A 26135-nucleotide genomic window follows, 5' to 3' on the forward strand; every position below is an offset into this window, starting at 1 on the left:
CAGGGACCCTGGGACATGGCTCTGCCCAACAGAAAACCAAGTATAAAGCTATTAGGAAGGTTGAAAGACAAAAGTAATAAAATCATCTATATCCACAATAAGAAGTTAAGGGATACACAAACCAAAAAGAAGTAAAACATGACAAAACCGGTAAATGTCGGGGGGAGGGGTAAAAATGCAGGGTTGTTAAAATGCATTTGAACTTAAGAGATCACCAACTTAACCACATATATATACACACACACATATATGGCTATATATAAACCTCATGGTAACCACAAACCAAAAATCTATAATAAATACACAAAAAAGAAAAAGAACCCAAATATAACACTAAAAATAGTCATCAAATGACATGAGAAGAGAACAAAAGGAACTACAAACAACCCGCCAAACAATTAAGAAATGTCAATAAGTACATATCTATAAATGTAAACGGACTAAACACTCCAACCAAAAGACATAGAGTAGCTGAATGGATACAAAAAAAAAAAAAAAAAAGACCCATATATATGCTGTCTACAAGAGGCTCATTTCAGATCCAAACACACACACAGACTGATAATGACAGGATGGAAGAAGGTACTCCATGCAAATGGAAATGAAAAGAAAACAGGGATAGCAATATTTATACCAGACAAAACAGACTTTAAAACAAAGATTGTAACACGAGACAATGAAGAACATTACATATGATTACGGGATCAATCTAAGAAAAAGACATAACAATTGTATATATATATATACACCCAACATAGGAGCACCTAAATACATAAAGCAAATATTACAAGATGTAAAGAGAGAAATTCACAGTAACACAACAATACTAGGGGACTTTAACATCCCACTTAACATCAATGAACAGATCACCCAAACAGAATATCAATAAGGAAACACTGGTCTTAAACAACACATTAGACCAAATGGACTTAATATATATAGGACATTCCACACAAAAGGAGAATATGCATTTTTTTTTCAACTGCACAGGGAACATTCTCCAGGATACAGAACACACGCTAGGCCACAAAACAAATCTCAGTAAATTTAAGCCAACTGAAATCATGTCAAGCATCTTTTCCAACCACAACCCTTTGAGACTAAAAATCAACTACAATGAAAAAATAGCAAAAGACACAAACAAGTAGAGGCTAAACTAAGCTAATAAACAACCCAACGAATCCCTGAAGAAATTTAAAAAATACCTGGAAACAAATGAAAATGAAAATACAAGAATCCACTATCTACACACTGCAGCAAAAGTAGTTCTGAGATGGAAGTTTATAACAGAAGAGATTAGCTCGAGACGGCAGAGTAGAAGGATGTGAGCTCACCCCCTTCTTACAAAAACACCAAAATAACAATTAACTGCTGAACAACCATTGACAAAAAAATGCTGGAACCTACCAAAAAAGATATCCTACAACCAAAGATAAAGAAAAAGCCACAACAAGACAGTATGAGGGGCACAATCACAATAAAATCAAATCCCATACCCACTGGCTGGGCAACCCAAAAACTGGAAAACAATTACACCACAAAAGTTATCCCACAGAAGTGAAAGTTCTGAGCCCCATGTCAGCCTTCCCAACCTGGTGGTCCGGCAACAGGAAGAGGAGTCCCCGGAGAATCTGGCTTTGAAGGCCAGTGGTGTTTGATCGCAGGACTTCCACAGGACTGGGGGAAACAGAAGCTCTATTCTTGGAGAGTACACAAAAAGTCTCGTGCTCACCAGGACCCAGGGGAAAAAAGCAGTGACCCCATATGAGACAGGGCCAGACCTACCTGCCTAGTACTGGAGGATCTCCTGCGGAGGTGGCGGGTGGCTGTGGCTCATGGCAGGTACAAAGACACTGGCAGCAGCAGATCCGGGGAGTATGCATTGGTGTGAGCCCTCCTGGAGGTTGCCATTAGCCCTACCCTACAGCCTGTAGGCTCCAGTGCTGGGGTTACCTCAGGCCAAACAACCAACAGGGCAGGAACACAGCCCCACCCATCAGCAGACAAGTGGCTGAAAAGTCTCCCTGAGCACAGCCCTGCCCACCAGAGGGACAAGACCCAGCTCCACCCACCACTGGGCAGGAACCAGCCCCTCCCACCAGGAAGCCTGCACAAGCCTCTTAGACAGCCTCATCCATCAGAGGGCAGACAGCAGAAGCAAGAACTACCATCCTGCAGCCTGTGGAAAGGAAACAGCAATCACAGAAAGTTAGAAAAAGGAGATGGCAGAGGATTAGGTCCCAGATGATGGAACAAGATGAAACCCGCAGAAGAACAACTAAGTAAAATGGTGATAGCCAACCTATGGGAAAAAGAATTCAGAATGATAGTGAAGATGATCCAAGATCTTGGAAAAAGAATGGAGGCAAGGATTGAGAAGATGCAGGAAATGTTTAATAAAGACCTAGAAAAACTGAAGAACAGACAAACAGACATGAACAATACATAACTGAAACGAAAAAAAAAAACACTAGAAGGAATCAATAGCAGAATAACTGAGGCAGAAGAATGGATAAGTGACCTGGAAGACAGAATGGTGGAAATCACTGCCACAGAACAGAATAAAGAAAACAAAAATGAAAAGAAGACAGTCTAAGAGACCTCTGAGACAACATTAAATGCACCAACTTTCACATTATAGGGGTCCTAGAAGGAGAAGAGAAAAGGGAAAGGACCTGAGAAAATATATGAAGAGATAATAGATGAAAACTTCTCTAACACGGGAAAGGAAACAGTCACCAAAGTCCAGGAAGTACAGAGAGTCCCAGGCAGTAAAAACCCAAGAAGGAACACACGGAGTCACAAAGTAATCAAACTGACAAAAATTGAAGAGAAAAAATATTAAAACAAAAGAAAAGTGACAAAAAACATACAAGGGAACTCCCATAATGTTATCAGCTGATTCCTCAGCAGAAACTCTGCAGGCCAAAATGGAGTGGCATGATGTATTAAAAGTGATGAAAGGGAAGAAACTACAACCAAGAATACTCTACCCAGGAAGGCTCTCATTCACATTTAATGGAGAAATGAAAAGCTTTTCAGACAAACAAAAGCTAAGAGAATTCAGCACCACCAGACCAGCTTTGCAACAAATGCTAAAAGAACTTCTCTAAGTAGAAAAGACCACAACTAGAAACAAGAAAATTACGAATGGAAAAGCTCACGGGTAAAGGCAAACATACAGTAAAGCTAGAAAATCATTCACATACAAGTATATCAAAACCAGCAATTGTGAGAAAAGGAGAACACAAATGCAGGATATTAGAAATGCATTTGACATTAAAAAAACAGCAACTTAAAACAATCTTGTTTATATATAGACTGCTGTATCAAACCTCATAGTAATCACAAACCGAAAATCTACAATAGATACACACACAAAAAAGAAAAAGGAATCCAAACACTAAAGTTAGTCATCAAATCACAAGAGAAGAGGACAAAAGAGGAAGGGAAGGAAGTTTATAGCAATACAAGACTACCTCAAGAAACAAGAAAAATCTCACATAAACAATCTAACCTTATGCCTAAAGGAACTAGAAAAAAAGAACAAAACCCAAAGTTACTAAGAGAAAAGAAATTATAAAGGACAGAGAAGAAATAAATGAAATAGAGACTAAAAAGGCAATAGGAAATGGGCTTCCCTGGTGGTGCAGTGGTTGAGAGTCCGCCTGCCGATGCAGGGGACACGGGTTCCTGCCCCGGTCCAGGAGGATCCCACATGCCACGGAGCAGCTGGGCCCGTGAGCCATGGCCACTGAGCCTGTGCGTCCAGAGCCTGCGCTCCACAACAGGAGAGGCCACAGCAGTGAGAGGCCCGTGTATCGAAAAAAAAAAAAAAAGGAAAGATCAATGAAACTAAGAGCTGGTTCTTTGAAAAGGTAAGAAAAATAGATAAATCTTTAGCCAGATTCATCAAGAAAAAAAGAGAGAGGGCTAACGTCAATAAAATCAGGAAAAAAAGGGAAAAGTTACAACAAATATCATAGAAATACAAAGGATCGTAAAAGATTAATATGGATAATTACACATCAATAAAATGGACAGCCTAGAAGAAATGTGCAACTTCCTAGAAATGCACGATCTCCCAAGATGGAACCAGGAAGAAATATTCAATAGAAGATACAAACCGACCAATTACTAGCAATGAAACTGAATCACTGATAAAAAAATACTCCCAAAAAACAAAAGACCAGGACCAGACAGTTGCACAAGAGAACTCTACCAAACATTTACCGAAGAGTTAACACCTATCCTTCTCAAACTATTCCAAAAATTGAACAGGAAGGAATGATCATGAAATCATTCTACAATACCAGCATCACCCTGATACCAAAACCAAAGACACCACAAAAAAATTACAAGCCAATATCACTAAAAAACATAGATGCAAAAATCCTCAACAAAATATAAAAATCAAATTCAACAATACATTAAAAGGATCATACATCATGACCAGGTGAGATTTATCCCAGGGATGCAAGGATGGTTCAATATCTGCAAATTAATCAATGTGACACACCACGTTAACAAGTTGAAGAATAAAAACCATATCATCATCTCAACAGATGCAGAAAGAACTATTGACAAAATTCCACAACAATTTATGATAAAAACTCAGCAAAGTGGGTATAGAGAGAACATGTCTCAACACAATAAAATCCATTTATGACAAACCCATGGCCAACATAATACTCAACAGTGAAGAGCTGAAAGCCTTTCCACTAAATTCAGGAACAAGACAAGGATGCCCACTCTCCCTGCTTCTACTTAATACAGTATTGGAAGCCCTATAGCCACAGCAATCAGACAAGAAAAATAAATAAAAGGTATCCAAATTGGAAGGGTAAAGGTAAAACTGTCACTATTCACAGATAAGATATTCTATATAGAGAACCCTAAAGTCTCTGCACAGAAACTATTAGAACAAATAAATGATCTCAGCAAGGCAGCAGGATACAAGATTAATATACAGAAATCTGTTGTGTTTCTATACACTAATAATGAAATATCAGAAAGAGAAAGTAAAGATAAAAACAATTCCATTTAAAACCTCACCCAAAAAAAACAAACACAAAAACAAAAAAACCTAGGAATAAACTTAACCAAGGTGGTGAAAGACCTATATGCTGAAAACTACAAAACACTGATAAAGGAAACTGAAGAGGATTCGAAGAAATGGAAAGATATTCCATGCTCTTAAACTGGAAGAATTAATATTGTTAAAATGGCCATACTACCCAAAGCAGTCTGTAGATTTAATGCAACCCCTATCAAAACACCCATGACATTTTTCACAGAATGAAAACAAATAATTTTAAAATTTATATGGAACCACAAAAGATCCAGAGTTGCCAAAGCAATATTGAGAAAAAGAACAAAGCTGGAGGTATCAGTCTCCCAGGCTTCAGACTATACTTCAAAGCTACAGTAATCAAAACAGCATGGTACTGGTGCAAAAAGAGACACATAGATCAATGGAACGGAATAGAAAGCCCATAAATAAACTTACTCACCTACAGTCAATTAATCTATGACAAAGGAGGCAAGAATATACAATGGAGAAAAGACAGTCTCTTTCAACAAGAAGCACTGGGAAAGCTGGACAACTACATGTAAAATAATGAAATTAAAACATTCCTTCACACCATATAGAAAAATAAACTCAAAATGGTTTAAAGACCTAAATTTAAGACATAACACCATAAAACTCCTAGAAGATGACATAGGCAAAACATTCTTTGACATAAATCGTAGCAATATTTTCTTAGATCAGTCCCCAAGGCAAAAAAAAAGCAAAAACAAATAAATGGGACCGAATCAAACTTACAAGCTTTTGCACAGCAAAGGAAACCATAAACAAAATGAAAAGACAACCGATGGAATGGGAGAAAATATTTGCAAACAATGCAACCAAAAAGGGGTTAATATACAAACAGCTTACATAACTCAATGTTAAAAAAACAAATAACCCAATCAAAAAGTGAGAAGACCTAAGTAGACATTTCTCCAAAGAAGACATACAGATGGCACATGAAAAGATGCTCAATGTTGCTAATTATTAGAGAAATGCAAATCAAAACTACAATGAGGCATCACCTCACACTGATCAGAACGGCCATCATCAAAGAGTCCACAAGTAATAAATGCCAGAGAGGGTGTGGAGAAGAGGGAACCCTCCTACACTGTTGGTGAGCATGTAAATTGGTGCAGCCACTATGGAAAACAGTAGGAAGATTCCTTAAAAAACTAAAAATAAAGTTGCATATGATCCAGCAAATCCACTCCTGGGCATATATCTGGAAAAGAGGAAAACTCTAACTCAAAAAGATACATGCACTCCAATGTTCACAGCAGCGCTATTTACAATACTTGACATGGAAGCAACTCAAGTGCCCATGAACAGACTGGCTTAAGAAGATATGGTGTATATATGTGTGTGTATACATACATATATATATGTATACACACACATATATACACACACACATACACACACAATGGAATATTACTCAGCTCTAAAAAAGAATGAAATATTGCCATTTGCAGCAACATATGGATGGACCTAGAGAATATTATGCTTAGTGAAATAAGTCAGACAAAGACAAATACCATATGATATCATTTATTTGTAGAATCTAAAAAATAATACAAATGAATCTATACACAAAACAGAAACAGACTTACAGACATAGAAAACAAACTTATGTTTACCAAAAGGGGAAGGGAGGGACAAATCAAGAGTACAGGATTAACGGTTACAAATTATTACATATAAAATAGATAAGCAACAAGGATTTACTGTATAGCACAGGGAATTATACCCACTATCTTGTAATAACCTATAGTGGAATACAATCTGCAAAAAATGAATTGCTATGCTGTACACCTGAAACTAACACAATACTGTAAACCAACTAGACTTCAAAAAAAAATTAGAGAGGTATAATCCCTAAATCTAATATACATACAAAAACTGCCAAAAGCAGCTGGGCTAGAAGAACAGTAAAGAAATAAGTGGAAATAAGAACACAGCACTGCGCAAAACCAAGTAGCCCAACACACTACCCTGGTAATTTTTCCTTTTCCCTACACAACCCCTTACACCCCTCGCAACCACAGGAGCCAATTTCAAATAACTGGCAGAGAAAAACCCTAATTATTCAATAATGTATAATTAGGACAGCACAACATCAATTCTATAAGAAAAATTAAAGGGGCAAAAAGGTACAAAGTTGATTAAAAAAGAACATTCAAAAAAATGTTGCCCCATGGACGTCCCTGGTGGCACAGTGGTTAAGAATCCTCCTGCCAATGCAGGGGACACGGGTTTGAGCCCTGGTCCGGGAAGACCCCACACGCCACGGAGCAACTAAGCCTGTGCACCACAACTACTGAGCCTGCACTCTAGAGCCCGTAAGCCACAACTACTGAATCCTGAGCACCTAGAGCCCGTGCTCCACAACAAGAGAAGTCACCACAATGAGTAGCCCCCACTCGCCGCAATTAGAGAAAGCCGGCACGCAGCAACAAAGACCCAACGCAGCCAAAAATAAATAAATAAATTTATATTAAAAAAAAAAAGTCCCAAAGCAGAGAGAAAAATGCAATTAAATATTCTGCCACTGCCATAAATTAAAAGAGAAAAAAGAATGAAGCAATCAACTCTCTGAAGGAAGACCACAAAGAAGCAAAGCAAGAACCCCCAAAACAGACGTAAAGACAATAGAGAAAATAGGTGTGCTTAGGAAAGAAAGAAAGATGAAGATAAAAACTGGAAGAACAAACATGCAGTGTTTGTTACGGTGGAGAAACCTGGCAAATCTTAACCAACTGCTGAAGGTTAACATCACCAATAATGTCATATAGAGATCAGGTAACTCCTTCATATATAATGAAGACACTTCACCTCCGTGGTATTCTTTTCATAAACCAATAAGCCCAGTCTAATCATGAGGAAAACATCAGGCAAAATACAAACTGAGGAACAGTCTACAAAATATCTGACAAGTATTCCTCAAAACTGTCAAGGTCATGAAGAACAAGAAAAGACTAAGAGGGCTTCCCTGGTGGCGCAGTGGTTGAGAGTCTGCCTGCCGATGCAGGGGACATGGGTTCATGCCCTGGTCCGGGAAGATCCCACATGCCGCGGAGCGGCTGGGCCCGTGGGCCATGGCCGCTGAGCCTGCACGTCCGGAGCCTGTGCTCCGCAATGGGAGAGGCCACAACAGTGAGAGGCCCGCGTACCGCAAAAAAAAAAAAAGAAAAGACTAAGAAATTGTCATACACCAAAGAACACTAAGGAAATATGACAACTAAATGCAATGTGGTACTCTGCACTAGATCCTGTAACAGAAAATGAGTATTAAGGAAAAAGTTGGTGAAATCCAAATAAAGCTTGGTATTTAATTTTTTTTTAATCCTCAAGTTCATAAAGACACTAAAAAGATAAACCTCATTGGTTACCTCTGGAGGTGGTTAGGGTATCAACTGACTATTCTGAAAAATAGTAAGTAAAGGAAAAGATCTACCATTTATCCTGTCTTATATGAAGAGCAATATTGGATCTAGCCAATAATGATTAATGGCTTCCAAATCAATAGGTGAAAAGCTGATGGACATCATAATGATGAATTGGTATGACATCTGATCCCATGATCAAATTTAATATCACAAAAAGAGAAATCAGTCATTATGTGTGTCTGGAACTGATGCAATAGAATGTACACAACACCACCTATGAAGTACTCTCGCAGAACGGAAAATGCAAGAAAGAAAAGAAAATCACTCTTGTTCAGTACCCTTTGGGAAGAAAGGCATACATTTCTAAAACATATGGTGACTATAAAACAAAACAAAGCTAACAAGCCTTTTGGTGAAACTGACTTTGGCTTCTGTCACCTGCAACTGAACGTTTATTTAGTAAGTGTAGCTTAAGCAACTTCAGTACTTAAAGAGAAAATATTTAAAGAGAAAAGAAATAAGCCAATGTACTAAAGACAAACACATAGCAAATAACTAAAATCATGCTGTTCAAGCATGCAGTGGCTTTATACCTTCTCATACTTCCATCACTAAAAATGTTGTAGTACTAGCCACAACCAAGGATAACAGTTTTTTAAAAGAATTATAATCAATTCAATGTATTCATATTGAGTTATTGATAAGACCCATAACATTCTGGCCCGACAGAGGTCCTCCTGGAAACACACAGATTTCTAAATGTAGCATTAAAAACAAAAAGCTAAAAAAAAAAAAAAAAAAGCTATTATAGTAATTTAAAACTGTACAGGCTTAGAGAGTTTGTGACAATTTCATTCATCTGCTTAGAAAATCCAAATTTCCATATACTGAACTTGCCTAAATCTAGAAACACATGTACTGTTACATGTAAACAATAGTAGGTACCAAACAGCAGATTTTAAACCATGATAAACTTGAAATTCACATTTAGAGGAAACACAAAGACCTCTCTGTAAAACCTCTGTGTCCAGGAACTAAACCTTGCAAGTTATTGATAAGGGAGCCATGAAGTCCACGAAGTCCCAAATAGGCTCATCAGCTTTATCAATGCCATGTGAAACCATGATTCCTAACCTTTTTAGTTAGTTTCAATGACAGTTTATTTAGTTTCAATGACAAACCACCCCCCCACTTTCTGAAGCTGCCACGTGCACTAAATTTTTTTCAAACTATTATTTGGATAATTCTATAAAACTAGTGAGAGATGAATGTACTGTACAAAAAGACTGGAAACCACCAATCTAAAACATAAAATATTATCAATAATAAAATAAGTCTAGCAGACTTAAAAAAAAAAAGCTATATCAAGCTCTAACACACCGGACCTCCACTCTTAAGTTCAGTTAGAAAGCTGAAACTTCAATAACCAAACATGCCAAATCTCGAAAAAGCATACAAGAGCGTATGATACCTTACAAAAAACATGAGCACTAACAATTACGAATGTCTACTCTGTCCCTGGCCCTTTCCATATGTACTATTTCATACTCAATCAGCGCTATGAGGTAGTGGTATCATTACCAATTTACAGATGAGGAAACAAAGGTTCAAGTAAGTTATTTTACCAAAGGCCACACAGATGATATAAGGTCAAATGACAAATTTATTACCAACCACGTAATCTTACCCCAAAAGATCAACTGTAATTCTTCAAAGAAAATATGACTGCCACTAATAAAAGAAAATGCAATCTATACTTCTGAACTTGTTTCTGAGCTACAAGGGAAAAAATAGTTTTCCATAATTTCAATTATTAGTCCCAGAAAAGAATGAGTGGCATTCATAATCTTCAAAATAACTTCCATTTGCAGGAATTAATGGCACAAGCACCTTCCACTTACATAAAATAAACTAGAACATTAATAAGCTACATACATGATTTCCCAAAGACACAGATAAAGTATTACTTTGTCTCTCCACCAAGCTTTCACTAGATATGCCTCCAAAGAACTTACTGTCATACAAAAGTGTTAGATACCTACAAGATCTGCCCTTAGAGACAAGCTCAAAAATTCTTGTTTCCTCATGTTGAAGTGGCTACAGAGAATAAAATAGAATATGGAACTCTAATGAAGGTTACAACCTCCAGGGTAATACTAAACATTACAGCCCATGTTATAATCAAGATGCTGATAAAAAGATATAAGGATTAAACTAAACCAACTGCCTTTTTTCCTCCTCTCCAAAATAACTACAAATAAAGTTGTGCTCCTAAGGATTATTAACACTTCCTCAAAAGAAGATTCTGGTTAACTAATACTTATGCATTTCCTGGAGTAAACACAACTCCAGTATTATTTTTTTTTTTTTTTGGTAAGGCCTGGAACTTTTTAATTCGATCTTTATTACTTGATTTCTTTAGCTGTCTTTAAAAATAAAAGTTAAAAGTTTGTTACTTACAATTGCATAGAACTAAATCATTTAGGCGCAGAACAAAGGAATTCAATCTGCCTTTAGTATTCCAACTAAAGACTTCCTGTTAACAGCAGAATTCCTTCCTCTGGCACATACAGTAACTGCCTGTAGGCCAAAATGTTAAAGGTCAAATTTCACAGCTAAATGTAGAACGTGCTGGGCCGTAAAACCCTTTAAGATATTATACAACTTGTTTTTTGTACTTCTGCTAAATACAGTAAGATGAAATTAACCCCTGAGATAAGGCGTTTCCTAAAAGTCTAAGTAATAAATAATTGGCAGGAATTACTACTGTCAAGTCATTACAAAACTATTTTCTTTCAAACCTTTTTTATGATTACATTAGTAACAAATCGAAATTTAAACCTTGTGAAAATAAATCTGTCTACAGCACATCCTTACTCTCCCACAAACTTACTTTCTCCTTTCCATTCATTCAAATTACCTGAACTCTCTCCAGCATAAATCTGGAAAATATAAGAAGTTTCAAGTCTTTTCAAGATGAATTCAAGAAACTTCCAGCTATTGTCTCATATTCAGATTGTTTTTCTTCTGGAAAAGACAGCTGTTAGGCTTTTCTGTTTGGTTAATAATTGGTTGTTAATCCTTCCCTGCCACTTAGGAGACCCCTGCAAAGAAGTTCCGTTTTTTTCTGAAAGGTAAAACATTAATCTTATTGCCCTGATATAAATTAATGTTAAGTGAGATTTCTCAAGCATGTATCACTGTCGCAATAAGTGCAAATCTTTTTTTAAATGACATTCTTTAATTTGAAAAAGTATCCAATTAACTTGTATTTTATTTCTAAAATATGATTGAGGAAAGCTGTTTTAAAGTCTGTCATTCAAATTACAAAAACTATATCAAATTGCATAAAAAGGGTCCTAAGAGAGAATCCGTAGAAATTTAGTTTTTACAGTATTTCCTCAAAGATATTTTGCGAATCAGAATTTTAAAATAAGATTTTTAACCTGGTATCATTAATTCTTCATACTTCAGGCATAAAAGTGTCATGAGCTATCAGTGATGTTTGCAACCTAAATATACATGGGAAACATAAGTACGAAGAACAGCAATCTGTATTAATGAAAAACAGATTGTTATAAGCTATTATTCCCGCTACCCCTTGGCTACCAAAAATGTCCTAAGACTCCAGACTTGAAATCTGTGGATCCATTCACTTATTCAACCATTTATTTTTAGAGCACCTCTTATACAGTCAGGTGCTTTGCTAATCCTATCTGACTCTTCTCTTTCCCTCATCTCTCAATACCCATTATTGGCCAAGGCCCATCAATGCAGATGTGTCTCACTTCGCCCCTTCCCAAATGTCCCCAGCCTAGGTCAAATCCTCATTAACATTTAAAATATTAGCCATAAGACATGCACCAAATGGAAATCTATGGAGCTTTGAAACTACATATAAATAGTGTTTAACATTAAGAAACTCATTAAAGTAAAAAAGCAAGGATATAAAACTGTACAGAGTATAATCACGACAATGTGAAAAAGAAATGTCATGGAAAAAGATGAAGGAAATAACTAAATACAAAGAATCTCTGGCATAATTAGTGCTTTACCTTTACTTTTCTGCATTTTGCAAATTTCCTATAATAAGCAGGTATTACTCTAAAAAATATATAAAAATGAACTTTATTTTTAAAACATACTATTTTGATTGGATAACAAATCATTTCTGAGGTTTAAAACTACACGATAGGGCTTCCCTGGTGGCGCAGTGGTTGGGAGTCTGCCTGCTGATGCAGGGGACACGGGTTCGTGCCCCGGTCCGGGAAGATCCCATATGCCGCGAAGCGGCTGGGCCCATGAGCCGTGGCCGCTGAGCCTGCGCGTCTGGAGCCTGTGCTCCGCAATGGGAGAGGCCACAGCAGTGAGAGGCCCGTGTACCGCAACAACAACAACAAAAAACCTACATGATATCAGAAATAGCCAAAAGAAACACCGAAGTATGCAACTGTCTAATCCTTTAACCTAGAATTTAAAAACAAAAAAGGCTCTCACCTATTTTCATTACAGTATTTCTATATACCTAGAAAACGTCTCCTCTTCAATACCCCAGTGAGACTTGAATGTCAGCTTTCACAAAATAAGCTGCTCTTGCCAACTGTTCCATACTATTTTCAAAACTTCAGTGATTTACTTTCTCCCAAAACCATAATTAAGTCTCATTTTTCCTCCAAAAGCATCACAGATTTGCACTACCACTGGTACCTGAGGTTCTCTTTTCTCTAGCAATCTATCCTGAGTACAGCTAGTAAACTAATCTTTGAACGCTGCTTTCATAAAATGAAAATCTTGTCCTTTTGAAATCTGCAATGGCTTCTGCTTGACTCGAGTTTAAATCCTACAGCCTGTTGTTGCATCACTAATCTCCACTCCATCTTACAACTTATTTCTTCAAACTAGACAGAATTACACAGTTACTTGGATTTACATGTCTGCTGTTTTCACTGATTATTTCACCTAAAATGTCCTTCCTATATCCCGTGTCAATCTACAGTCCAAGCGCAAAGAAAAATAGTTCAGGTCCCACCTCTTCCATGGACCATTCTCTAAGTATTCTAGCCTACCCTGATCTCTCTCTCTTCTGGCTCCCTATCGCACTCAGTCAGTACCACATAGTATAACAACTGTCTGTCATCATTTTTCATATATTGGTTTTGTTCTCCCAAATAAGGTACCAGAAGTCAGATACCAAAAGGGAAAATGATAGACACATAAATGATTAATACTAAGTGAATGAAGTGTTTTCTACACTCAAAACGCTCATACACCAAACTGTTTTTAAATCACTTTATTTGAAGTTTCATGGGCTAAAAAAGTAAATGTCTCATGTATTTTTTATTTTCATCCTGCCAAAATTTAAAGCCTACAACTTACTAGGAAAAAAAACAATCAGATTAAAAAGTTTAATTTTCAGCTTGCTTCAGTTTACCTAGTGTAATCTAGTACTTTAGGAATAAAGTAGAACTGTGCATTTCTCCTATCTCTTCTGCTCCCTGTCAGGAAAATTATCCCAAAGTCAGGAAATATAAAGAGCAGATTTTTGAAAATTATATGGCAAATATTTTTGCTCATTGCAAAAAGCACAACAACAAAAAGACACACTTAACACACAATTAATCATTTGACAATAAGTCTTTTTAAACTAGGGAAATAATTCTTTAACTACAAAAACAGTTCTGTTAAAAAAGAAACAGTGCAAGTGTTAGCTAAGTAATGATGCAGTTGCCCGTGGTATCACCTACCATGCGCAATTCTTATTTGCCTTTCCTTTCCCAGGTTTAAGTCCAGTTTCTCTGAATCCCTAACTGTCCCATTCTACTAAATCTAAACATAGATTCAATCCAACTACAGACATTAAAATCTCTCTAAGTTTTCAAGGTTCATACTGTTAACAGTCTAGATAGCCATCAGATACGTATCAAGTTTTTACAAAATAATTAGGTGAGTTAATGGACACAAAATTCTTTCCCTCCATGTAGGTTAATAATTATTTGCAAGCAGGCTTAGCACGACTGGCAAAATGGAGTAGTAGTTCTCTAGGAGTATCTGTTAGCTTCCCAAGAAAATCTAGAAAAAGAACATCTTTTTAATGAAGTGTTAATAAACCTAAATACAAACTAATTTTAAGTTACCTGAAGCATGCCTCCCCTGATTCTGTGGCATTCTTTGGAAGAGATCATGGTTGTATTCATAATATCTATAGTCTTCGTGTGCTCGATCTCCAAGTGGGCGCCTCCTCTGACCATCAAAATAATTATCTGAATAATAATATCGGGAACCAGAGTCTCCATTTTCAACAGCAAAATTAACTTCTGTTAAAAATGACTGAGAAGAGCCATATTCCCTAGGGACATCTGCTAGACTCCTGGCAAGGTAAGAAGGTGCAGATAATCTGTTGCTTTCTCTTCTCATTATTTCATGAGGTGTTCTTTGAATTGGAGTTCTAAGGAAACTATGGTTTCTTGAAACTATTCCATCTCCAGAAGCTGCAAAGGCATTAGAGCTTGAATCTGGAAGACAGATATCAGTTCGTCTTGGAATTGTTGGACCATGCCGGATAAATGAAGGCATAAGATCTATAACAGAACAAAGAGTAAAATGACCAGTAAGTAATACACTTTTCAAAAGTTGTTCATTTATATCTATCACCCCAAAATGAAAAATTTCAATGGACTTAAGAAAACACAATTTAAAATTTGGACTTAAGAAAACACAATTTAAAATTTTAGGAAAGTATTTGGGTTTGTTTGTTTGTTTGTTTATTTATTTATGGCTGCGTTGGGTCTTCATTGCTGCGTGCAGGCTTTCTCTAGTTGCGGTGAGCGGGGGCTACTCTTGGTTGCGGTGTGCAGGCTTCTCATTGCAGTGGCTTCTCATTGCAGAACACGGGCTCTAGGCACATGGGCTTCAGTAGTTGTGGCACGCGGGCTCTCGAGCGCAGGCTCAGTAGTTGTAGCGCACAGGCTTAGTTGCTCTGAGGCACGTGGGATCTTCCCGGACCAGGGCTCGAACCCGCGTCCCCTGCATTGGCAGGCGGATTATTAACCACTGTGCCACCAGAGAAGTCCCTGGGTATTTAAAAATTGAGGCTGATTGATGTCTTCCCACTCAAGTGAATTTATAATTTGTATAAACATGTTATATGTAAGCTCTGCCAGAATAGGACGTATTCTGCATACTACCATACATGATATGATTAAACGTCAATAAGCTTAACTATGAAATACACATTAATGAAACACTCATGAATAAACATGTAAACGATCTAACAAATGGATACAGAGTTAACCAGCATAACTTAACATTTCAGTTTGTTTTGCTGATTTTACTTCATTTTCAAAATTCCCCAAACCCTTCTTCAAGCAAACACGATTTAAAAAATAAAACAGAACATAATGCTATTCCCAAACACGTAAAGGTGAATTCCTCTAAAAAGATTTTAATATTATTAACCTGGCCTTCCTACTCTTGGAATTATGTAGCAGTAGTACAGTAACCAAAACATGGAAAAACTAAAAATTTAACTATGAAAATTAAAAAATAAAAAAGATCTCATTTCTGGGACTACCCTGGTGGTCCAGTGGTTAAGACTCCGCCTTCCAATGCAGAGGGCGCAGGTTCCATCCCTGGTCCGGGAACTAAGATCCCACATGCCGCAGGGTGCGGACAAAAATCTTAATTAAAAAAAAAAAAAAAAAAAAAAAGAATCTCATTTCGAAGAGACACACAAATGTTGAACCAGTTCAAAAAAACGCCAAGTCTAAAACTATGGCTCCTTTAAGAACAATTGTAACTCAAAACAGAAGATAAGAACAATGGCTTTAAGGATACAGTACTTTTTTTTTTAATTTTTGGCTGAGTTGGGTCTTCGTTGCAGTGCACGGGCTTCTCATCTTGGTGGCTTCTCTTGTTGTGGAGCACGAGCTCTAGGCACACAGGCTTCAGTAGCTGGGGCACACGGACTCAGTAGTTGTGGCTCCTGGGCTCTAGAGCACAGGCTCAGTAGTTGTGGCACACGGGCTTAGTTGCTCCGCGGCATGTGGGATCTTCCCGGACCAGGGCTCGAACCCATGTCCCCTGCATTGGTAGGCGGATTCTTAACCACTGCGCCACCAGGGAAGCCCAGGATACAGTACTTTTGAACACAGAACTTAAATAGCTTAGGTATTCCTGGTTAGAAAGCAAATACCTTTATAACAAGAAGAAAACTGGATTTGGAGACCGTTTTATTAGTTCATTAACAGTATCAGAGAGCATTCATATTAATATACAACAGAAGCTAACTAAGCTAACTAGACAAAAATAAGTGTCCAAATAAACAAGGCTCAACATTTGATGAAACTAAAAAAGTACTATATCAAAAGTTATTTGCTTAAAGGTGTGGCAAATGTATTTCATGATTTCAAGTAACGTTCAATAAACTTTATTTGCAGCAAACTGCAAGCTATTTTAGCCAAAATCCTAAGAGAATGTGTAACCGAAAATCAAAATGTTAAAAAAGGCTTAAAAATCAAGTTTCAGGTTACTGATGTACCCATCTGATCTGTTCTGTAAGAAAGCACTGCAAATACAAGGATAAATCTGGAAAGTTGATGATGTGGCTGTAATGGAAAAAACATGCTCTCCACACCTTTCTGTGTGATCTTGGGCAAATATTACTAGGAACCTCTATGAAAAGCTTTCCCAATTACAATATGAGGTAATGCTTAAGTCACAAAGTCACCAGCTTCCAAGAAGGAAACTTACACAAAGGACCCAGCAGTATGAGCACCAAAAAATTAGCTCCTTAGCTCACAAATGTTCTGAACACACAAGCAAGACTTAAAAATTGAAAAGACTCCGCCGGAAAATCAGAGTCAAATACTTAAATTGAAAATTAGAAAAGTGCCAGTGTTCAGGGGGAAGAAAAATGCACTCTATTAAATTTCTTTTTAAATACAGAAAAAAAAAACTTTTTCGTAATATACCCTAAAATATGATAGAATTTGAGTACTTTCTTTTAGGGGTCTCTAGGGTGCTTTATTTGAAGCAATTCTCACGACGAACACAGCCAAACATGTAATTTTGGCTCCTCCACCCTGAGATCTACTATTGATGAGGCTTTGGGTAGTGGCTACAATAGCGACGGTCAGCTTTCAGCTCCTCACTTCTGCATCCAACAGCTGACGGGCTAAGGAATTCTACCCAAGCGTTCGCACGGCTTCCAGCACGGGCGAGTGACACCCTCAATGTTTACAAACACAAGACAAATCTCGACGTAACGAGAAGAGAAGAACATGTGCCCCAGTGTAATCACTTTAATTCCTATAAAATCAGGGGATCAGCAATTTAAGTGTTTCCTAAAGAACCTCTTTCTTCCCGTAATCAAAACCAACGACACTGCCACAAGGGGACCGGGAAGTCTGTGGTTATTTGGGGGGAGGGGGGCGGAGGTGGACTAATCTAAGTTTCTTATTCTTTATCAGCTTTCAAACAACGAACACCACTCCAGGCATAATAAAATTAAAAAACAAAACAAAAACCAATATTCCACAGAGACCAAAAAGGAATGCGAAGCCGCGGGGAGCGGCGTCTGGCACCCCGCCCGGGTCCCCGCAGCCCGTGGCCGCCCCGGCCAGGTGTGGGCGCGGCGCCCGACACTCACTCCGCAGCAGAGGCGACGTCTCCTTCTTCACGTACTTCCCCTGCACCTCGGCCGGCTTGGACACTTCGTTTTTGGTTTTTTTTCGGGACAGCATCATTGTCCACGAGGCCCCAGGCCACACCAAGCAGCCGCCCTAGGGCTCCGCGCCGGGCGCCGGACGTCCCCGCCGCCACCTCCGCCGGCGCCGCCGCCTCCTTCCCTCCCGAGCCGCCGCCGCCGCCGCCGCCGCCGCCGCCGCCTCTCCGCAGCCCGGGGTCGCCCACAGAGACTGCCGCATGTTCGGGGCGCTAGGCGCGCCGGCCACCGCTCAATCTCTTGTCCGCTCCTTCCCGGAAGTCTGCCCGCTCCGCGACGCTGCCCGAGAACTCGGAGAAGAGAGGCCAGGGACGCCCGCGCAGGGCCATGGTCCGCTGCGGGCAGCCTAATAGCCGCTACGGCTGCCGCCGCCGCCGCCACCGCCGCCGCCTACGTCCCGTAAACTTTCCCCGCGGCCGCTGGGAATTCTGGGAAACTCGACGCAGCGCGAGCGCCGCCGCCCCTCCCCCACACCAGCTCCGGGGCGCGGCTCGCACTGCCGGATGGTTGCTGAGCTCCTAGTTAACGGGCTGGGTCTGCTGTCTGCAGTAGGGGTAGCGGCTGCCCTCACTGCCCCTCGGCGAGAAGCAGGTCCCGCGGACACGAAGGACGAAACCCTCCCGCGGGAGGCCGTGGCACGCTCCTGCAAAGGAGCCTCTTCTACCCGCAGATTTTTCTCTCAGGACCTCGAGGGAGCCGGTGACGCCCCCAAGATGCGTTCCCGTCCCCGGCCACGAAAGAGGACGTCCCTCTTGGAGTTTTTTGGGCTGGTAAATTCAAGTCCGTGATAGCACAGAACGCCAGTAGAGTTGAAGGAACACCACCACGCTTAGGCTAGTGCCGCACCAAAAAAAAAATCTAGAGCCCTCTTTTTGTTGAAAACATTAGTCTGGCCAATACTAATTAAACAGTATGAATCTGTAGTCTCCCAAGTGCCGGGGAGTGTGCATCTTTCTGATAAAGGAAAAAACGGAGGAAGAGGCCAAAATGGAGTTTCTACGATCTTTGATGTAAGATAAATTTGATTATTAGCCTAATTTATTTAATCACCACTGTCATTATTATACGAACTAACCACATATTTCCTCTTGGAGATGTCAATGGAAAAAAATCAATAAATAATCTACAATAGGCATAGAAAAGAGTTTTATTTGAGCCAAACTGTGAAGTATAAGCCCAGAAGACAGCTTCTCAGATAACTCTAAGGAAGTGCTGGGGGAAGCATAGTTTTCCGCGTAGGTTTGTGTCTAGTGGGAACAAAGAACATTCAACAAGTCAGGGATGCGTTCCTTCAAGGTTTCCAAAAAATGTATCAGTTTGGAATACAGCGAGTCAGTATGGCCTTAGCACCTGGGAAGGGAGTCTTATCATTGAAGCAGCAACAGCATTGGTGGCCCAGCAAGGGAGGCATTTAATTTTTATTTTTAACATGGACATTATTTAGTTTTGGTAAGTGAGCTCTTTCCTTTAATAATTAAAGCCGATGTACAATGTGTGTTTGATAGGCCACAGGCTGTTTTAGCTAGCATAAAGTTAACTCGTGTAATCCAGAATGACTTCCTTATACCTCAATATGTGAACATTTCTTTCTTAAATATTCCAGTATTAGATTTTTTGAGAATTTTGAGCACTAAAGGTCAAGACCTGGGATTTTTTAATCAAAAATAGACCCTACTTTCTTCTATATAACTTAGCAGAGGGGCAAAATGTACAGGATAACATTTAGAAAATAAGATGGGATCCACCCCCAATTGACCAAATTGAGGCTTTGACAGTGGAAAGTGCTTTCCCTGAGATAGGAAACATCCTACAAGAGATGTAAACAGTTAACAAAAGGCAAGGAATTTTCTACTTATACAAGGTTAGGAAGCTGTTCAAATTTTGTTTTGCCATGAACAAACAAATAAGACATTTTGTCTAGTGCCTGTCTCCATCTTTGCATATTGTTATGGTCCCTTGGTACAAATCTCTCACAATTCATTCAATAACCAACAAATATTTATTGATCACCCACTCTGCTAGGCACTGTTCTAGGTGCTTGGGATATAGCAATAGACAAAGAATCCCTACTCTCATGGGGAAGAGAGACAATAAAGAAGAAAAGTAAATAAAATGTACTGTGCTACATAGTGATAAGTGCTGAGGTGAAAATTAAATAAGAAAAAGAGGGTTTGTGATTTTAGTGGGACTAGCTCATGAGAAGCAGCCTTTGGAGTTAAGTGATAAAGGAAATTGGCAATGCAGCTATCTGGAGGAAGAATATTCCAGGCAGAAAGAACAGCAAGTGCAAAGTCACTGCAAGTTACCATGTTCCTGGCAGTTTGAAGTAATGTAAGAAGGTCTGTGTAGCTGGAGCAGAGGAGTAGTGGGAAATGAAGTTAGAGAGGTAACAATGGCACCTAGGGCCTTGTAGGTAAGGAATTTCACTTTGAGCAGAGGAGTGACATGATCTAACTTAATGTTTTTAAATAGGATGGTTTTGGATGCTGTGTTGAAAATAGACTGAATGGGAGCAAGGGTAAAAGTAGGGAGATCAGTCAAAAGCTATTGCTGGCTTGGACCAGGCTAACAGCAGTGGAGATGATGCGAAGTGGTCAGACTTTGGATATATTTTAATGACAGAGCCAACAGGATTTGCTAACAGATTGAATATGGAGTATGAGAGAGAGAGAAATCAAGGATCACTCCAGTGGGTATGTAAATCTTAACAATAGAACAAAAATATTATGTATAAAATAAATAAGCTACAAGGATATATTGTACAACACAAGGAATACAGCCAATATTTGATAATAACTATTAATGGAGTATAACCTTTAAAAATTGTGAATCACTATGTTGTATACCTATAACATATAATATTGTATATCAACTGTATCTCAATTTAAAAAAAAAGAATAGAATAGAATCTCAACAGAATAGCAGATTGTACTGTGAGAGGAACGTCAGAAAAGCAGTTACTTGTTCCTGTTGTTCAGATAGGACCAGTACTAAAGTGTTGGTCGTGTGGATGGAGAGGAGTGATGAAACATAAATGGCGAGACAATGGGGTTTTGTTACAGATAGGGTATGGTGTCAGGAGATGAAGGGAGGGAAGGGGGAGCCAAAGAAGTGCCAGGTTTCCGCCTAGGGCTTACTTCAGAAGGATAAGAGAACAAAAGCATATTAAGACCTCGTTAATACAGCCAACTCTTCACACTTGTGGTTTTCCTAGAGACTGAAATACAGGATGCCTTGCACATTTATGTAAGAAAAAATATAGGATTTTATAGTTAGAGAAGAATCTTAGATCAGCTAGGCTAACCTCATTTTATTAATGTGGAAACCAAGCTAGAAAAATTAAATGATTTGCTTCAGATTTTATTCCTGGTCAGTAGCAAACACGTCTCAGTTCTGGAGTTTTCTATTCCCATTTTGGACCTTTTCCTGTTACAGCACATGAGGAGTCCCACTAATGCGAGTCCAGTTTCTAACAGTTATTTTGAAAGCCATTCATGTTCCAAACAAAGAACTCCCCTTTTCAATATTATTTCAGTTCTTTGAATTGAGAGAAAGCCTCAACTAGGTGCTCTTTTTAAGAGCTGTAATTTGCCTTTTTATCAAGGAGGGTGCATTCCAAGATCAACAGTCTGCAGACAGCATCAGCAGTAGCATTATGTGAACTTTGAATTCAAATCCTTAAATCCAGACACTTTGAATTCACATCTGTTTTCTAGAAATTCCTGGATTTCTGGTAGTTTTTATTAAGGAATCTAGATTTTGCAGGTCTAATTCTCCAGGCATAGCTTTTGAGAAGGCTAATATTATATTACATAATAGCGATATTTCTTTTCCCCTTGCAGTTGCATTGTCTGTGGAGAGAATCTTAGTTTTCTCACATGAAAATTAAGAATTTGAACTAATTGTTTTCCAAAGTGTCTTTCAGGCCTACAGTTTTGTGCCACATAGGCAGAAGGAAATATACAAAAATAAAAACAATTATCCTAGTAGTATAATAGGGATATAGGTGATTTCTTTAAAAATATTTATCATTGGGCTTCCCTGGTGGCGCAGTGGTTGAGAGTCCGCCTGCCGATTCAGGGGACACGGGTTCGTGCCCCGGTCTGGGAAGATCCCACATGCCGCGGAGCGGCTGGGCCCATGAGCCATGGCCGCTGAGCTTGCGCGTCCAGAGCCTGTGCTATGCAACGGGAGAGGCCGCAACAGTGAGAGGCCCGTGTGCCGCAAAAAAGGGAAAAAAAATATATATATATATGTATATATTTATCATTATTGCTATGGTTTTATCTAAAAACTGTTATTTAAAAGATTAAATAACAGTTTTTAGATAAAACCATAGCAATAAAGAAAATATTTTAATTAATTTTTAATTAAAATTAAAAAAACTGTTAAAGCAAGTGTTAAAATATCAGCATCATATAAAGTCATCATTAGCATAAAAATAAAATTTTATGCCAAGTTGCTACTTTCAAAGAGCCAAACGGGGGGGAGGGAGTGGTGGTGTGATGAATTGGGAGATTGGGATTGACATGTATACACTGATGTGTATAAAATGGATGACTAATAAGAAAATAAATAAATAAATAAACATTTTTTAAAAAAAGAGAGAGCCAAAGTTGTTATCCTACTTTTACTTTCTCTTGCTAGAAGCACGTGAAATTTAAAAGGGTGAACTATCTAATGGAGGATTGTCCAAGAAAGAACCAAGTGGAAGTGGAAATAAGCCCTATATATGGAGCCTCTTCAGAAAAAAAAAAAAAAAGAAGAGGATCTTCTACTCTCCAACCCACTCTTCCTGGTCATATAACAAGATAAACTTAATCTGTCTCAGGAAGAAGTAATGATTATGCTAGAATATAGGGCTCTTCAAGCCTCCAAAGTTTTACTCTTAAAATCTGGGAAGGTAAATTCCTGAGTAGCCTTTTAAGTAGAAGCTTTAATTGTTCCCTGTGAAGGAGAAGGATTTGTGATGTCTATACAGCTCTGAAAATATATACTTAGTATTAACAACTAAGTTGGGTTCCCAAACTCTTCTAGTGTCTGATGAATCATCCCAATAATGTAGAAAATTAGTATCCCCAAATAATGTGGAAAATTAGTATCACAAGTCTGATCAAAAGGAATCAAGCTAGGAGATTCAGTGTTACTGACCTTAGGTCTGGTTCCTATATACTATTATTGCCTGGATTTAGAGGTCCTCTAAAACTGTGATACGTAGCCAAAATGAATCTTTTATGCTTGGCAATGCTAGCCTTTGACTTCAGTTGTCTGTCTTTATAGAACTTTCTGTCTCTCTGCCTCTCTAACCCTAGAAACCTTTATCTTTCTTCCAACATTGGCCGTGTCTTCAGTCACTTTCAACTTTGTTTTTAACTATTCTTTGCAATGATAAATATTTACTTGGCTTTTAGTAAGTTTTTTGGTTTTTTTTTGAGAACTCAGTAAAACTTCACCCAGGGTTCTCGTTCTGAGGGGTCTACTGATGTATATCTACTGTGGAAACACCTGCATCCCTTCTACACCACATGGGAGCCAAGGGATAATCAGAAACACCATCTAACAGGCCACACCACTATTTTGCTGTGGCCATTCCAGGCTGATGCAGAGGCCCCCTGCAAAGATGATTTTCAAGAGTCTCAAATGGAAATCAAGATAAAGCATTCCTCTGTCTTCAATAGCTGTGTGGATTTCACTAGTCTCTTAATGCTACCATCTCTTACTGAAGCCTGGGACCTACTTTCTGTGCTCAAAGTCTTTCTTCTCCCTGCCAAAATCGTTTTACTTCCATTTCATATCTTGTGGGAACTTCTTCTATATCACCTCTTCCCTATCTTGTGGCCTGCTTTCTTGAAGGACCCAGTGATCTTTTCTTCTGGGGCAATAAGCTTAGGCTTAGGGTGCAAGGTAAACATATTTATGGGGAAGGGGGGAAAGAAAAATACACTTGTTTGAAATATTTTCAAGAAAGCAGTTTAAGTAGAATTCTTGCAGTTAGAGCCAGAATGCAAAGCTCTAAGGGAAACAAAATGGAACTGTCCTGTTCCATATGGAGACTGGCCACATAAATATATCTTCTCTCCCTCCTGGAACCCCACTTAAATGACAATGAAAAAATAAAAGGGGAATGAACTCATTATGAGAACACAGGATGGGCCACTGGTAGACATGACGTCAATGAATTTCAACTAGAGAGTGATGGGATTGAGGCAAGGTAGAAAAGAGGTTGAAGAGAGCAAGGGAAGGAGGACAGAGGAAGCCACAGCCTAAAATACTTGTGAAAGCACATAACAGCCAGAGATCTAGAAGAGACTTAGGACACACAAGTAACTGTTTCAGTTAAGAAAGTTAGGAAAGAGGGACTTCCTGGTGGTCCAGTGGCTAAGACTCCATGCTCCCAATGCAGGGGACCTGGGTCCGATCCCTGGTCAGGGAATTAGTTCCCACATGCTGCAACTGAAATAAAGATCCTGCATGCTGCAACTAAGACCCAGCACAGCCAGATAAATAAATAAATTTTTTTTTTTTAAAAAAAGGAAAGAAATGTGGAGCCGGAAAAAGGCATTAATTGAAAGTCAAACTTCCCAGGAAGGGGATCTTAGGGTTCTTTTCTGGAGAAATCAAATGGCCTTGTCAAGACAAAGTTCTTGACATTCTAACATTTGTGGGTCCTGCAACAAAACAACCAACTCATCTCATAGGGAAGTTCGCCAGATGATGGACCCTGATCCCTCATAGAGACTCCCAAGTGTTTTTTTTAATGTGTTGTTCTTAAATATAAATACACAACTGAGGATTACTAAAATTTTTAGGAAATTTTTCAACATAAGTGATAGCAAGATAAACAGAAAAATAGGCCCCAAAGAAAATACATAATTCAGGGGATAGATGAGTATGGTAAGATGACTACTTTAATACTTACTACCATCAACAGAGAGATTTGATAAAAGATATTGCATCCCTAAATCAACAACAGTATGCTGTAAAAAAGAAACAATCATGGCTTTCCTGGTGGCTCAGTGGTTAAGAATCTGCCTGCCAATGCAGGGGACACAGGTTCGAGCCCTGGTCCAGGAATATCCTACATGTCGTGGAGCAACTAAGCCCATGCGCCACCACTACTGAACCTGTGCTCTAGAGCCCGCGAGCCACACCTATTGAAGCCCGCGTGCCTTGAGCCCGTGCTCCACAACAAGAGAAGCCACAACAATGAGAAGCCCGTGCACCGCAACCAAGAGTAGCCCCTATTCACCGCAACTAGAGAAAGCCTGCATGCAGCAACAAAGACCCAAAGCAGCCAAAAATAAATAAAATAAATAAATTTTTAAAATTAAAAAGGAACAATCAGCAATACAGAGCTCTTAGAAATTAAAGATAGGGGTTGCCAAGTAAAATATTCAGAAGAAAGGTTAGGAGAATAGGTTGAGCAAATCTCCCAGAACACAGAATAAAAAGACAGAGGTGTGAAATGTGAGTGAAAAGATAACAGAAATAGGTTCTATATAAGAGGCCCCCAGTATCCTGAAAATGTGAGTTCCAGAAAGAGATAATAGAGAAAATGGAGAGGGCATCATCAAAAACGAATACAAGATATTTTTTCAAAGATGAAGGAAAGAAAAAAAAAGATGAAGGAAAGGAATTTCCCAATTGAAAGGGTTTCCCAAGTGCCCTACAAAATAATGGAAAAAGATCCATGTCTTAATGTGACATTGTAAAATTTCAGACCAAGGATAAAGAGAAGATCCTAAAAGCTTCCAGTGAAAGTAAAGGTCAATTATAAAGGAATGAGAATCAGACTAGCATCATATTTTTAACCATCAGGGACTGCTAAAAGACAATGGAACAATGCCTTCTAATAAATGTGGGAAAATCAGTTTTAGTTTACAATTCCATATCCACCCAAAAGGGCAATCAAAAGCTAGGGGAGAATAAAGACATTTTGGGGCATGAAGAGACT

The 26135-nt window shown here is 38.8% G+C and overlaps 1 protein-coding gene across 1 annotated transcript in view; it reads right to left on the reverse strand.

The window, feature by feature from the left end:
* Nucleotides 1-18595, reverse strand: part of SAV1 (salvador family WW domain containing protein 1) — a 31622-nt gene extending 13027 nt beyond the window's left edge. The window contains exons 1-2 of the mRNA XM_022570608.3: nt 18107-18595; nt 14595-15038 (exon numbers count right to left, since the gene is read on the reverse strand). Of these exons, the coding sequence (XP_022426316.1) occupies nt 14595-15038; nt 18107-18203 (541 nt within the window). The 5' untranslated portion in view covers nt 18204-18595. The remainder of the gene's footprint in view (nt 1-14594; nt 15039-18106) is intronic.
* Nucleotides 18596-26135: the final 7540 nt, after the last annotated feature.

Source organism: Delphinapterus leucas, chromosome 2 (assembly GCF_059928025.1).
Source record: "Delphinapterus leucas isolate spDelLeu-1000000601 "Yukka" chromosome 2, BTC_Dleu_Yukka2, whole genome shotgun sequence".
In the NCBI taxonomy this organism is placed as follows: domain Eukaryota; kingdom Metazoa; phylum Chordata; class Mammalia; order Artiodactyla; family Monodontidae; genus Delphinapterus; species Delphinapterus leucas.